This window comes from Mauremys mutica, chromosome 12 (assembly GCF_020497125.1).
Source record: "Mauremys mutica isolate MM-2020 ecotype Southern chromosome 12, ASM2049712v1, whole genome shotgun sequence".
NCBI classification, from domain to species: Eukaryota; Metazoa; Chordata; order Testudines; family Geoemydidae; genus Mauremys; species Mauremys mutica.
Window position 1 is genome coordinate 63,828,393 of NC_059083.1, and position 14,947 is coordinate 63,843,339.

At 44.8% G+C, this 14,947-nt stretch overlaps 1 protein-coding gene across 7 annotated transcripts in view; it reads right to left on the minus strand.

Moving 5' to 3' along the window:
• Window positions 1–14,947, minus strand: part of TBCD (tubulin folding cofactor D) — a 266,851-nt gene that overhangs the window by 27,648 nt on the left and 224,256 nt on the right. For all 7 annotated transcript variants that reach the window (XM_044983298.1, XM_044983304.1, XM_044983301.1 and 4 more), the window contains exons 34-35: window positions 7,247–7,368; window positions 5,559–5,636 (exon numbers count right to left, since the gene is read on the minus strand). In XM_044983298.1, coding sequence (XP_044839233.1) covers window positions 5,559–5,636; window positions 7,247–7,368 — 200 coding nt within the window. The remainder of the gene's footprint in view (window positions 1–5,558; window positions 5,637–7,246; window positions 7,369–14,947) is intronic.

Genomic DNA, 14,947 nt, shown 5'->3' on the forward strand with positions numbered 1-14,947 from the left:
GCAAACACACCCACACACAGTATACGTTTTAAACAAAAAAACCAAACAATTTAATACTGTGCACAGCAATGATGACTGTGAAGCTTGATTGAGATGGGGAAGTCAGAGGGTGGAAGAGGGTGGGATATTTCCGAGGAATGCCTTCCTGGCTAAATGATGAACTAGCACTCGGCTGAGCCTCAAGGGTTAACATGTTGTTAATGTAGCCTCACACTCTACAAGGCAGCACAAATGGGGGGAGGGGAAACAGCATGGCAGAGAGAGAGAGAGAGAGAGATGCACATTGCCTCTTTAAGTACACTGACCCTACTCTAAGTACATTGCCTTTTTAAGTAGATCAGCAAGTTGAGACAGCCACTGCTGCCAGCAAGCTCCCTCCATCCTGAGCCCTGTCGTGTGTCCCCCTGCTCTATGGAGATGGGATAAGTGGGGGGCAGTAGTGGGGGAAACCCTGACATTAGCACCCCTTTCCCCCCCTTGCACAGCAAGCAGGAGGCTTCCAGAAGCAGCTCCAAGGCAGAGGGCAGGAGCAGCACATGGCAGTGTGGGGAGGGACAGGTGAATGGCCGGCAATTGATAGCCTGCTTGGTGGCTGCCGCACAGGGAACTTACGGGAGCGGGCAGCTGATGGAGGGAGGCTGCTGGTCCACCCTGGTTCCAAGCCCCCACCAGCTAGCTCCAATGGGCTGCTTTTTCTCCAAGCAGTGAACAAAGCAGGCGGCTGCCAAACTTTGTAAGGGAGCATTGCGTGACTAAGTGAGAAGTTACTGTACAGATATTACTTATGTGATGTTGCCAGGTGCACACTATACCAATAGAATGATGATTTAGAGACTATTCTGTTCAAACTTAGTAGGTACTATATGCAGTGATGAGCTGCCAAAATCTTAACAACGGGTTCCCTATATAAAGTTCTGATTTAACAACGGGTTCCCTATAAAAAGTTCTGATTTAAGGGATGTGCGACAGCATGTATTTTTTGTGCCAATAGGGTTACCATACGTCCATATTTTCCCAGGAGGTGATTAAGAACCGAAAAGCCTGACATGTCCAGGAAAATACAGATGTATTTTAACCCTACCTAAAGTTCTTTTTTAAAAAGATGGGGCTGAACTAGAAATGAGCTCCGTTTCACATGTGTGGGTGGTGATCAGGGACAGTCTCAATTTTTGGGTCTTTTTCTTATATAGGCTCCTATTACCCCTCACCCCCGTCCCGATTTTTCACACTTGCTGTCTGGTCACTCTAGGGTGTGCACATGTGTGGGTCCCAGCTGCTCCCTGCCCCCCCCCCCTCATTAAAGCAGGTGTGCAGGGTTACTGCCCTGGGAACTGCAGGGCACCAGTGGATGTGGGGCTGGCTGCAGATAGGGGCGTGGGGCAGGGCTAGCTGGAGGCAGGGAGTGACACGGGCTGGCTGTGGGCAGGTGATGCAGATGGGCGGGCTGCGGGTGGCTGTGGGCAGAGGCTGGCTGCAGGCAGGGGGTGGCTGTGGCAGGGGCTGCAGGCAGAGGCTGGCTGCGGGCAGAGGGTGGCTGTGGCAAGGGCTGGCTGCGGGCAGAGGGCGGCTGTGGGTAGGGGCTGGCTGCGGGCAGAGGGCGGCTGCGGGCAGGGGGCTGGGGCAGAGGGCGGCTGCGGGCAGGGGGCTGGCTGCGGGCGGCTGCGGGCAGGGGGCTGGCTGCGGGCGGCTGCGGGCTGGCTGCGGGCTGGCTGCGGCAGGGGCTGCAGGCAGAGGGTGGCTGCGGGCAGAGGGCGGCTGCGGCAAGGGCTGGCTGCGGGCAGAGGGCGGCTGTGGGCAAGTGCTGGCTGCGGGTGGCTGTGGGCAGGGGATGGATGCGGGCGGCTGTGGGCAGGGGATGGATGCGGGCGGCTGTGGGCAGGGGGTGGGGCAGAGGGCGGCTGTGGGCAGGGGCTGGCTGGGGGCAGGGGCTGACTGGGGGCAGGGGGCGGCTGGGGGTGGCAGGGGGCAGGGGCTGGCTGCGGGTGGCTGTGGCAGGGGGTGGCTGGGGGCAGGGAAGGCGGGGGAGGGGCGCAGACACTCACACGGGGGGGAGGGGGGCTGGGAGCAGCAGGACGCAGCCGGGGACTCACCAGGCAGCAGCAGGAGCCCCAGGGCCAGAGGTCCAAAGAGCAGGAGCAGCAACAGGGTCAGGAGGCAGCTCACATGGCTCCCGCAGCGCAGCGCCCCCCGGCGGCCGGGAGGAGGAATTACAGGCTTCCCAGCAAGAGCCCATCAAAGCTTCCCTCGCAGGGAAGCTAGTTAACAAGCGGTTCTAAAACCGCTTCTAAATTTAACAACGGGTTCGTGCGAACCAGTGCGAACCGGCTCCAGCTCACCCCTGACTGTATGCTAGAATACGTCTAAGTATTTTTAACTCCAGGAATTAGACACTTCATCAATGGAACTACTCCTGAGGGCAAGAGATTCACAATCTGGGCCTGTTGTATTACAGCCCAGTCCTGCAAGATGCCAAATACCCCCATCTCCCACTAAGCACCTTGCAGGACCAGCCTTCAGCAAGCATTCTGAAAACCCTGCCACACAGGGCCTAGACTATAATGGACTTTAAAACCACTGTTCAAATGTGCTAGCCTTGGCCTCTGCCACCATTCCTGACCAACTAACAGTCCAGCCAGAATTACATTATTCTTTAAAATGAAGAGGAATGGTGAAGAGGCCATATGGGTGAATATGAATTCCATACAAATTCACAATTTTTATTAGGTTAAAATTCAGAGAGTTTTATGGAACAGTGTGTGCCTCCACAGAGGAACCATTACACTTAAATGGAAAAGTACTGCAGCTATTAGAGGGGGGAAAAGGAGACTAGATGGTGAATGAGAAATGGCAAGCAGACTTTTCACCTTAATAGCACAGATTCAAACCTGGCCAAGGGCAACAGCGAATGAAAGTTGTTACTGCCAGCAGTTTGGTCATCTAGGGAAAGGGTTGGGTTATACCATTTCCTATTAAGCAGGTGTCCAAGGAGGTAATTGGCCTCCTTGTTGGCAACCTCAGCAGAGGTGCAAAGGACTGAATGGATTATGAAGATTCAGCTCCGCTCTCAACCTTACAGGTTACCAATCTAGTCAGGGTTGAAGCATACTGACAGGACAGTTCTGGGGAACCTGCCAAGTGATGCATTTGTCCAGTATATACTAAAGAATCCTAGCATTGTCAGCCCAGCACATTTCACGAGCACTAAAAGTCAGTTAGACAGAGCTATGAGAATGCTTTCCACTGTCTTTTCCAAACCCAGCTTTAGGGGGGCATCTTGTGAACAGGCAAGAACATGCATTCCAAGCTGTGTTCCTGTGAAGCAAGAATGACATCCAGTGGCAATTCAGGCTAATGCAAAGTATTTATGTCCCAAGGGGTATCAAACCATTAATCCAATCGCTATAACTTAACTATAGAATTCAGCAACAATTTGGATATTATTTACCTGCTCTGGACAACTAATATTTTTGCAACTACTGTTGGGAAAAAAAGGAAGTCTAGTATACTGTAGACAAACCTCTTTTTTACTGTAACAGAATAGAAATTTGCATTTGCAAATACTCTTAATAACGAATTTAACAATAGTCAGCTGAAGGCTAAGCAGTCATTGGCATCATAACCATAGGTACTGGAGCATTCTAAATCCAAGGGGATCATGGAAAGACGTAGTTGACCAGATTAAGAAAAAAAACCAACAAATAATTTCATAGGCTGATGTTCCAGGCTTTTGAGCAAGAGTTGCATATTCTATAGATCAGATGTAATGTATTGTATAACAGGACATTTTTCATGTTTAAAAAAAAAATCAACCAGCACTATAATATAATAATTCTTAGCTGATTTTTTGTGGAAGACACATATTGACATTAAAAATGAGACGACGGATTCACTTCTGTCTCCCCGCCACCTAAGCCCCAGCACTTTTTATATACATTCTAGCTCTGAAATTGTATGCTACATGTTATATAGGGCAGCGTGTCTGCAATTCATTCCGACTCATTCTGCATTATATTTTCACATCCTTTTTGGCACATTTCTTTGGCTGAGGGGGCATACAAGTGGTTCTGCTCAAGCAATCCGCTCCAGCAGTCACACACTCCCACATTCTTTCACACAAAAAGCAGTGACTTCCTACACTGTAGTGCAGCAGGCATCGGTGAGCCAGGGCCAGTATTTAACTATCTTTTAACTATCCCAAGAAGATTTTTCCAGAACAAACTATAATTACTGCAAACATAGGGCAGCACTCTGGAACTCTTTCTAGCTAGCTTAGGGTCTTCTATAGCACCTTTTAAGCTCTTCCCAGATAAATTAGATCTGCACTGCAAGATTTCTAAGTGAACTTCTTGGAGTCTTAATCCTCTAAATAAGGAAGGGAGAGGAATTCATCAGATTAATAGATGCTTTTATTTTGGCTGAGGGTGGTGATCGTTTATTAAACTTTTAATATTCCAATTTCTACCGTTTAGAAATATGTTACCAGTTTAAGAAATGTACCCTATACATATAATTGGAAATATTCAAATAATTAGTTAAAACTTTCAGACCAGTAGAAACTTTTAAAGTGCATCCACTGTGAGTGATTTTAACATTAAAATAAAGAAAAACTTTTTATAATAGATGCCAAATCCAGTATAAAATTGCATATAGCACATTGAGTGCTGTACAACTCTGCCAGGTATCTGCAGATGTGCAGACATACTGTTTGTCAGACTTCAAATGGAATGCCTATTCACATTTATTCAGTCCCAAGAATATTCAGTGCTTCCAGAATATTTAACTTGACTGGAAACTTTGGGCTTTGCCCTGCAACTCACAGAAGAATGTATTCTTAAAAATGATAGGCCAGCAGAGGCATTTTGCCTCAGCATGTCACACTGGGAAACACTGCCAGTGAAATGTACACAGCATGGTGAACAATATATATTTATTCCCATGAATATGTACAGATAGTTATGGCTATACAACAATTCTCAGCAAGTGTATGAATCTGTCACTGCCACACCTTCTCCAGATGAAAATATGCAGATTGAATCTAGTTCATTTGCTGGTCATAAAACAGTGATAAAGAGAGAGCTAAAATGGGTTAAAGGGTCTTAGCCCCAGTATTTGACCTTTGGGTTTGACCTTTCTTGATAGCTGCTCAATGGATTATTGTAACTTCAGGGGAAATTAAACAAAATTATTAAATTGCCTAATATACAGCGTAGCATGCACCTCAGTCTAAGGCAGCTGTTCACTGGCACTACCACTATATGTACATTAGTTTGTTGCAAGATTTAAAAAAGCACATCGCATATTGTGAAACCAAAAGTCCCCCAGCAATTATCATTATCAGAGTTTGTGATGCATTTTTTAACAGAAGAAAAGATCTTCTGAGAAAGGACCACTGACAAGGTAAAGATGATCAGATTTTGGTTTTAAGAACATTGACATTCAACTGGTAACATTCTCACTAGTAACACAACACAAACGTAAATTAGCTACAGCAGCAGCTATCCCCTTCAGTGTCCTCTGATATAAAACAGCAATTTCAAAGCAGAATAATTAGCACTTACTTCTCTTCAGCGGTGAAGATATCAAAGCAGCCATTGGCCAGCATCTGATCTAGCATCTTTAGCAAGGGCACAGACACTCTAATGTAAAAAAAGTACACACTCTAAAGACACTTCTTGGCACAGATTTCATTTATACACTTATTTTTATAGGAAGCGGGGGGGGACCTCCCATCTCCATACATCTATTTAAATTAGAATTCCACTCCACCCTAGGGGAAGGTTGCTAGGTAACTTCTGTGAGTTGGCTAAATCATTCTAGTTGGCTGAGACGGCTGCATTCTGTCGCGGCCAAAGGGAAGAGGCTGGTCAACAGCTAGTGTGGGTGTAAGCCTGTAGGGGCCTGCAAACCCAACTAAAACCTGTAGGATATTTTTTATGAATCTGAACGTACTTCACTGAGTTTATTAAAAGATGCAAAAATTTTTCATTTAGCCTAGTTATTGACTGGATTAGAGCACGTGGTGTGACAGCCAAAACAGCTACACATGTATTCCCAGCTACCACTGCTGAGTTATCTCCAAAAGTAAGACTGAAAATTCTGCTAAATGTCATGAACAGAAAAAATTCCCCAGGAAAATAAACTAACTTGCAAACATGTTTGGTAAGTGGGGTTTAGGTGAATAAATCTTGCTATGTAAAAAATCTGGTCTTTCAACTGACCTGTTTTTATGTTACAGAGTTACAATCTGCATATTCCTAAAGAAACCCTTCCTAAATAAATACATGGTGGATTGCACTACAAATTGCACATATGTTTATTTTATCACATCAATATCAGCTCCATTGGGCATGGTGGCACGCGCCTGTAATCCCAGCTACTTGGGAGGCTGAGGCTGGTGGATCACTCAGGAGTTCTGGGCTGTGGTGCGCTATGCTGATCAGATGTCGGGTGACACTGACAGCCTGGCCAGCAAGTGGCTGAAGGACTGGCTAAACAAACATGACTGACGTGTTGTGATCAGCGCTCTCTCTGTGCGGGCTGATTGACCGATCGATGAAGGTGAATATCAGCTCCTCGGAATCATAGAATCATAGAATTCAAGATCAGAAGGGACCATTATGATCATCTAGTCTGACCTCCTGCAAGATGCAGGCCACATAAGCCGATCCACCCACTCCTTAAGCAGGCGACCCCTGCCCCATGCTTCAGAGGAAGGCGAAAAACCTCCAGGGCCACTGCCAATCTACCCTGGAGGAAAATTCCTTCCCGACCCCAAATATGGCGGTCAGCTGAACCCCGAGCATGCGGGCAAGACTCTCCAGCCATACCCTCTGGAAAAAGGCTAACAGTATCCTATCATTGACCCATCGTACTAATTACCAGTGTGGCACTTAATTGACCTATTGACTAAGCCCGTTATCCTATCATACCATCTCCTCCATAAACTTATCTAGCTTAATCTTAAAGTCATGGAGGTCCTTCGCCCCCACTGTTTCCTTCGGTATACATGAATATATTACAGCTTATCACAATAAATTCAGTATCGCACTAAGGTAAATGCTTCCTTCTTTATATTCGATACCATACCATAATTCCATCTTTTTGGGGGGTTTTGTTGAAGGTATTTTCTTTCTTCCCCAATATCTTAAAACATTTACGTGGTACAACTTTAGACAACTGTTCATAGTCTGAAAGATCTGCTCAGTGCACATTGTTTCAACTAACTCCTTTATGAGAAAAAGATTACCTGTCATTCAGCAGGTTACCCTCAAAGACCTGTAGCAATGTCTCACAAAAGTTATTCATGGCACCTACATCATTTTGGATTTTCTTCATATAGTCAAACAGGCTCTGTGCAGAGTACCTGACCTGCAAAAGAGAAATATTTCAAGTGAAGCAGTGTGCAACACACACCTGGCTGTGGCTGAAATAAATTAAAAAGATAACATTCATGAACTGGATATGAATATGTTCATCCCTGACTATGTGAGCTGCACATTTTCACCATGAAAAGATACTCCTTTACATCATATCCAACAGTGATTGAGTATACAATTCACTGCCAGCATTTGACAGGAAGACAGCTATTTCACTTTCCATTTAAGCTGTATTGTTTTTTCCAGTTAAAGTTTTGCCACAGTAGTAGATTAACTAAAAGGGAAAAAAAAGATTCAGTAAAGGATTCACATTTATACCAAAATAACCTAGAAACCCCATTATTGTACTTCTACACTTCAAACACGTGCACAGCCTAACCTGCACAGAAATCAATGGCAGATATGCATGTGCGTTGGAGCATCAGGACTACAGTGTTTTAAATATTTATCCGACAGAATTAGTTTTCAAATGCTTAAGCCAATATGTAAAATAACACTTTTCTATAAATGTATTTTAACAGTAGTATACAACACATTAGAAATAGCATACTATTTCCCTCAAACTAGCAAAAGTTGTACTATCTACATATAGAGGTCATTCAAATTAAGTAGATAATTACTCATGTATGCTGAGTTTCAAAATCAATAATCAAGCTTTGATAGCACCTAGGTGTAGATGTTTGAAAAAGCCAATTGCCCTCAAAGAAAATTTGAACTGAATTGAGTAAATATTGTACTTTCATATGTCAAAAGTAATTTAAAGGAGTTTCTTCACATGCTGAAATTATACGGCATGCTTATGTTTAAGGTCTTCAGAGTATAAAAAGATTTACGGTACAAGACATTTACTGAAAAATTCAATACCCAAGGAATTATTTTATACTACATTATAAAGAAATATTTCCATTGACTTTTTGCAAAGGAAAGGAATGATACACAATTGCAAACAGTTCCCCTTTCTTTGAGTAAAATACAATTTTAATAAATCAAGCACTTTCCCTATCCAAATACTGCAGAGGGTTGACATAAAGAAATCTGTAAAGTCTCATGGAAATACAGTACCGTATTGTTCCGAGTATAGGCCGCTCCTGATTATAAGCCGCACCCTTAAAGTTTGGTGCTATTTTAAAAAAATTAAATTTTTAACTTAAAGAAAATATACACATTAGTAGAACAGTAAAACAGTATTTTATTTAATGAATAGGAAGACATGTACCAGTATTTTTAACACTTTTAACACTTTTGGTAGTCCTGCTTTTGACGGCATATGTTATATACTCAGAAATATTGAAAACTATTTTGTAGTTATACTGTAAATAAAGAAGGGAAAAGGAATGGACAACAAGGAGACTGATGGGAATAGTTCTCACCCTCTCCCCTGCACAACAATCAACAACATTAGCAAATGTTCTTAGGGTTAGGAATCATGCCCCCCCCCCGAACTCCTGCCCCATCCAACCCCCCGCGTTCCTTGACACCTCCCCCCACCCCAGGGACCCCTGCCCCATCCAACCACCCCTTCTCTCTGTCCCCTGACAGCCCCTGGAACCCTTGCCCCTGACTGCCTCCCACCGCCCCATCCATCCCCTGATCCTTTCTAACTGCCCCACCAGGACCTTTGCCCCTATTCAATCCCCCTGTTCCCTGCCCTCTGACCCCCCCAACCCCTATCCACCCCCCACCCCGAACTCCCCTGCCCTCTCTCCAACACCCCCTCCCTGCCCCCTTACTGCGCTGCCTGGATGTGGCTGGCGGCACTACAGTCCGGCCGCGGCTGGAGCCAGGAGCCCCGGGATGCTGGGCCGGGGCAGGAGTCACGCGGCCGGAGCCCGGAGCTGGAGGATGTGGCGGGAGCCGGACAGCCAGAGCCAGGTAGCTGGCCAGCCAGAGTAGGGCGGCCGGGAAGGGATGCAGGGCCAGGGCCAGGGCCGGGCGGCGGGGGACGCGGGGACGGGGACGGGCGATGCGGCGCCGGGGACGCGGCGCCGGGGACGTGGCCGGGGCTGGAGCCGGGCGGCGTGAGGCCAGGGCCGGCGGAGGCGGGTACGCGGGGCCGGGGCCGGGCGGCGGGGGAGGCGGGGACACAGCTGGGGCAGCCCAGAGCCCTCTGAGTCCCGGCCGCGGCTGGGATTTGAAGTATTTTTATTGTTTTTTTTTTTCAAGTTCCTGATTATAGGCCGCACCCCTAATTTAAAGACTTAAATTAGGGGAAAAAAGTGCGGCCTATACTCGGGACAATACGGTATTTCAAAAAGCATGTGTCTAACCATACATTTTTTTGCCACATTCCTAATTTATATTTCATACTGACTAATTTCCAGCTGTCTCAGATTACCACCATAATTTTGGAGAGAGCCAAGTCCCCAGATGTTTTTCCCTGAAAGTCTCAAAAAATTAACAATGCAGTTCCACAGAAATGTCGTTAAAAGACAACAGTTAGCAGAGTCAATATAAGCATGTAGAATAAGATAACAAAACAGAGAAATGCATGGAATAGGACTCCATAGAAATGGGGGAGGGCAGATTATGGAATCCACATTGACAACACATCTCAAAGAACTACAGTTACTATAGGACGGGGGTTCTCAAACTGGGGTTTAGGACCCCTCAGGGGGTCGCAAGCTGTCAGCCTCAACCCCAAACCCTGCTTTGCCTCCGGCATTTATAATTGTGTTAAATATATTTTAAAGTGTTTTTAATTTATAAAGGGGGAGGGGGTTGCACTCAGAGGCTTCCTATGTGAAAGGGGTCACCAGTACAAAAGTTTGAGAATCACTGCTATGGGCCAAGTAACCATTCTTTCTTCTTTGAGTGATTGTCCTCATTGATTCCATTCTTGGTAACTAACAAGCAGTAAAGTGTTTGCTTGGAGGTGGGTAAGAGTCCCCTCCTTTAAACAATTAAAAGAAAACTGGGAGGTTATGGTTCACATGGAATTCAGACCAGAGACAAAGCTGGGCAGGAATTTGGGATAAGGCCTGAGAGTGACCGTCCTTATGAAACACTGTGTAAGAGGGACTCGTCACAAGAGCCTGAGTCTCCCCTACCCTTCGAGCTGATGTAATGGCTACTAAAAAGACTGTCTTCATCAAAAGTGGTAAAGGGAACAGGATACACAGACATACCAAAAAAATCTAAAAATAAATGAGCCTTTTACAGTTTTATCAGAGTTGCTCCAAGTTACAATTTTCATATAACTGATATACATACATTTCATTGTACAGATAAAGACCTATTCACAGAGTCGGAACGTTCCCGCACATGTGCAGGAAAAAGATGAAATGTACATTAGGGTATGTTATGCTCAATAAATAGCACTGTTCCTGGCTCATTTCAAATCCTGACATATTTACTATACTTAAGTGGTAGCAGGGTGTTTTCCTTAGAACTAAAAAATAATAAAAAGTCTAGTAGTTAGTGAAAGTGAGCCCATGTCTGCATGGTTCTGCTCACAATACTTCTTTTAATACTCCCAATCTTCAAAGGCAAATAACCCTTCTGAAGTTCTATGTCAGGGACATTTAATGTAAAGTAATAAACAATTCACAATACTTTATTTTAAAGTTGCCTGAAATCAGTCTCAAATGCATTCTGCTTGATAAACTTGTAAATTCATAATATAGACCCATGGACCCACTCCTGCAAACTTTTCTAAACCAGTAGATTATTTGCCAGTGTAAAGCATTCTCTTCTGATTGTGGATTGCACTGTCAGGCAGCATAATTGGATATTGTAGAACCACATTTATTTTCTCAAATTTCAAACCATCTAACTATGTCCTTGCATTTTAATTTAGTAAAGAAACTAAGACAAAACTGTTCAAAGAGGCAGCAGTTTTTCCAAAGCAGCATAAGAAGTCACTACAGTGTTTGGCAAGCTCTGAGTCTATTTCAGAACTTTACTTTCAAGAAAGATTAATGCTCACGCACAATAGATTCTGTGCATACAGAACACTGACATAAATCTGGTGTAGTTACGATTTTTATGTTTTGTCATTTGACTCATTAACTTGCTTAATAGCTAGATAGATCCGGCAATGGCTGGTATAAATCTTGTTGCTGTACTTCAGCACAGCTCTCTAGAATTGTTTTATATTTGTGGCCAGGCAAAAACCTGCAGTCCTCCAATGACACTGTCTTACAAAATAGTATCTTCTTGAAGATATTATGTCTTTACTCATTAAACATCTATAACATTTCACACTGTACTTTTTTATTTAGTGCTGAACAAATCCCATAAGGACATTCTGTGATTTAGTGGAGACTGATAATAATCATGTAACATCATCATGCAACAGGCTTGAAATTACAGCTTTAGAGAACCGCAAAGAGTACACCATTTTGTTCTCAAGACCCCATACACCAGGAAGTTTTCTGTTACGTAGCCATAAGAAATATGCATTATCATAAGCCAGTTATACTATTAGAAGATTCTTTTATACAAAATATCCCTTGAACCAAAGGAATGTTGCAGAATGCCAAAACTCAAACCCCAAATGACAACTACTTTTTCAGATTACTTGAAATACTTGGGCTAAAATTATTTCAAAAGAAAACATCTGCTACCAAAATGCTTCTGAGTGAGACATATTCCACACAGTTCCTCTAAGCCGTCATCTTTAGTTTTCAAAAAATGAAACTGTAGCCTGTCTGCTCTATATGACAAATGTTACATGCTGATGCCATATTTTATTGTGCTCATTTCTGCAGAGAGAACAAACTTTTTTCTGTCTTATTTTAACTGCATGTGATAGAGAAACTCTCTTGGAAATCAAGTAAAAATACCACAACCAAAAGTCTCAAAACATCCCCATATGCACTCTCTATAAAGCTATTACTCATAAGAAACAGAGTCCCTATTTCCTTTCCCATCAAGAATCTCCTCAACTTGTGCTCACAAATAATTGATGGAAATTAAGTGAAGTTTTGCTACCCCTACCTACATATGAACACAGCACACAGTAGGTACACACACACACTCACTCCTGGGAGAAGCCACTTTAGTTAGTGGGAAAAATTCATTGTCTGCCTGTTTGCTCTTATGAACAGAGAAGAACTAGTCCAGGTGAATGGCTGCTTCAGAAGCACCCCTGCCAATGACTTTGCTGTACTGGAATACAGAAGCACCAAGAAGAGGCAAATAGGTGGCTTCTAAAAGCTGCCGCTTTCTCTCCTAACTAGGGTGGAAGCTAAAAAGTAGCACATTCCCATAGTTACCAACCACTCTTTTACTGAGAAGACAGGATTACAGTAGTTTCCCCAACCTCACCCCACCACTCCTCTCATCTCTCTGCTGCTTTGCTCATTGCCCCATCTCCTCTCCATCCTAGAGAGGTTGTTTAGACACAGGAGGTAGGGAGCTTCTTGGAGCTCTGCTTTGATTAGTTTTTTCAGCTCTGGAGCTACAGGCAGAGTAGCATAATTAGTTACATGGAATGAATATGCCCTCCTCGAGTGGTCTCACCCCAGGGACCTACCCCACAGGTTGGGAATCACTGCCTTAATAGGAAATATTAAAAACTTTGTGTAAAGAACTCATGGATGAGCTGAGTCTACCTGACAAATATAGCTTACTGATAAATGAAACATGTTCTTACCCTTTCAAATAAACTCCCCTCATTAGAAATGTGACCTTCATTCACAGCATACTGAAGTTATTACATTTGGACCCTTTAAACAGAGGGAAAAGTGGTACACGCAACATTACACAGGTTGAATATTTAATAGCTCTGATGATGAGCTGTGCAGTTATTTGAATGTTTTACAGCAGGAGTTTCCAGGTGTTTCATGATTCTACCAGGAACTGTATTTATAGCAACAATTTCTGGGAAGACTGGAGTCTCCTCTATACAGTGTATACTCTGAATTAACTAAATTTTCACTGACTGATCTCTCATCTCAAAAAATCTCATGGACTAAAACGTCAAGCACATACAAGTTATTTAGGTACAACTTCCAGTCACAAAGCAGTTTGAGAACCACACATAACTGCAAATGCAGTTATTCATTCTACACATAGGAAAAAAAAAAAAAGTTAGCCCCAAAATTGCAATAAGTGATTCCTGAAATTGAAAAAATATTTAAAACTGTTTCACATAACTGGAATAATAAGGTATTGACCCTATATAATTTTAGACTGGGTCAAGGGTAATCATCTTATGTAGGATCCAAAGCTAAATGTTGACTCTCTTTTGCATTTAAAGGGAAACACTGAGGGCTTGTCTACATTACCTGCTGGATCGACTGTCAGCGATCAATCCAGCGCCAGGCGATTTGCCTCAACCTCCCACCCCGCCATAAACGTCTCACCCTTACTCTCACAGATATTATGGAGTACACAGCCAGCAGCAATAACAATGGGAATATTGGTTTCACGGCGGTCTAACCTAGTCAGTAAACTGCGCCAGCGAGCTTTTAAATGTCCAAATGCACATTCTACCACCATTCTGCACTTGCTCAGCCTGTAGTTGGAACAGCTCCTTACTACTGTCCAGGGTGTCTGTGTATGGCTATGGCTTCATGAGCCATGGCATTAAGGGGTAGGCTGGGTCCCCAAGGATAACTATAGGCATTTCAACATCCCCAACAATAATTTTCTGGTCTGGGAAGTAAGTCCCTTCCTGTAGCTGTTCAAACAGACCAGAGTTCCTGAAGATGCGAGCGTCATGCACCGTTCCCGGCCATCCCACGTTGATGTCGGTGAAATGTCCCTTGTGATCAACCAGTGCTTGCAGCACCATTGAAAAGTACCCCTTGCAGTTTACGTACTAGCTGCCAAGGTGGTCCGGTCCCAAGATAGAGATATGCATTCCGTCTATTGCCCCACCACAGTTAGGGAAACCCATTGCAGCAAAGCCATCCACTATGACCTGCACATTTCCCAGGGTCACTACCCTTGATAGCAGCAGCTCAGTGACTGCATTGGCTACTTGGATCACAGCAGCCCCCACGTAGATTTACCCACTCCAAATTGATTCTTGACTGACTGGTAGCCAGGGGCGGCTCCAGGCCCCAGCACACCAAGCGCGTGCTTGGGGCGGCATGCCGCAGGGGGTGCTCTGCCAGTCGCCGGGAGGGCGGCAGGCAGGCTGCCTTCGGCGGCATGCCTGTGGAGGGTCCGCTGGTCCCGCGGCTCTGGTGGACCTCCCGCAGGCATGCCTGCGTAGGGTCCACTGGTCCCGCGGCTTTGGTGGAGCCGTGGAACCAGCGGACCCTCCGCAGGCACGCCTGCGCGAGGTCCACCGGAGCCATGGGACCGGTGACCAGCAGAACGTCCCCCCGCAGCACACCGCCGTGCTTGGGGCAGTGAAATGTCTAGAGCCACCTATGCTGGTAGCTGTCTGGCATTGCAAGCTTCCACAGGGCTATCGCCACTCTCTTCTCAACTGTGAGGGCTGCTCTCATCTTTGTATTTTTGCACTTCAGGGCAAGGGAAAGCAAGTCACAAAGTTCCATGAAAGTTCCCTTACACATGCGAAAGTTTCACAGCCACTGGGAATCATCCCAGACTTGCAACACTATGCAGTCCCACCAGTCTGTGCTTGTTTCCCAGGCCCAGAATTGGCGTTCCAC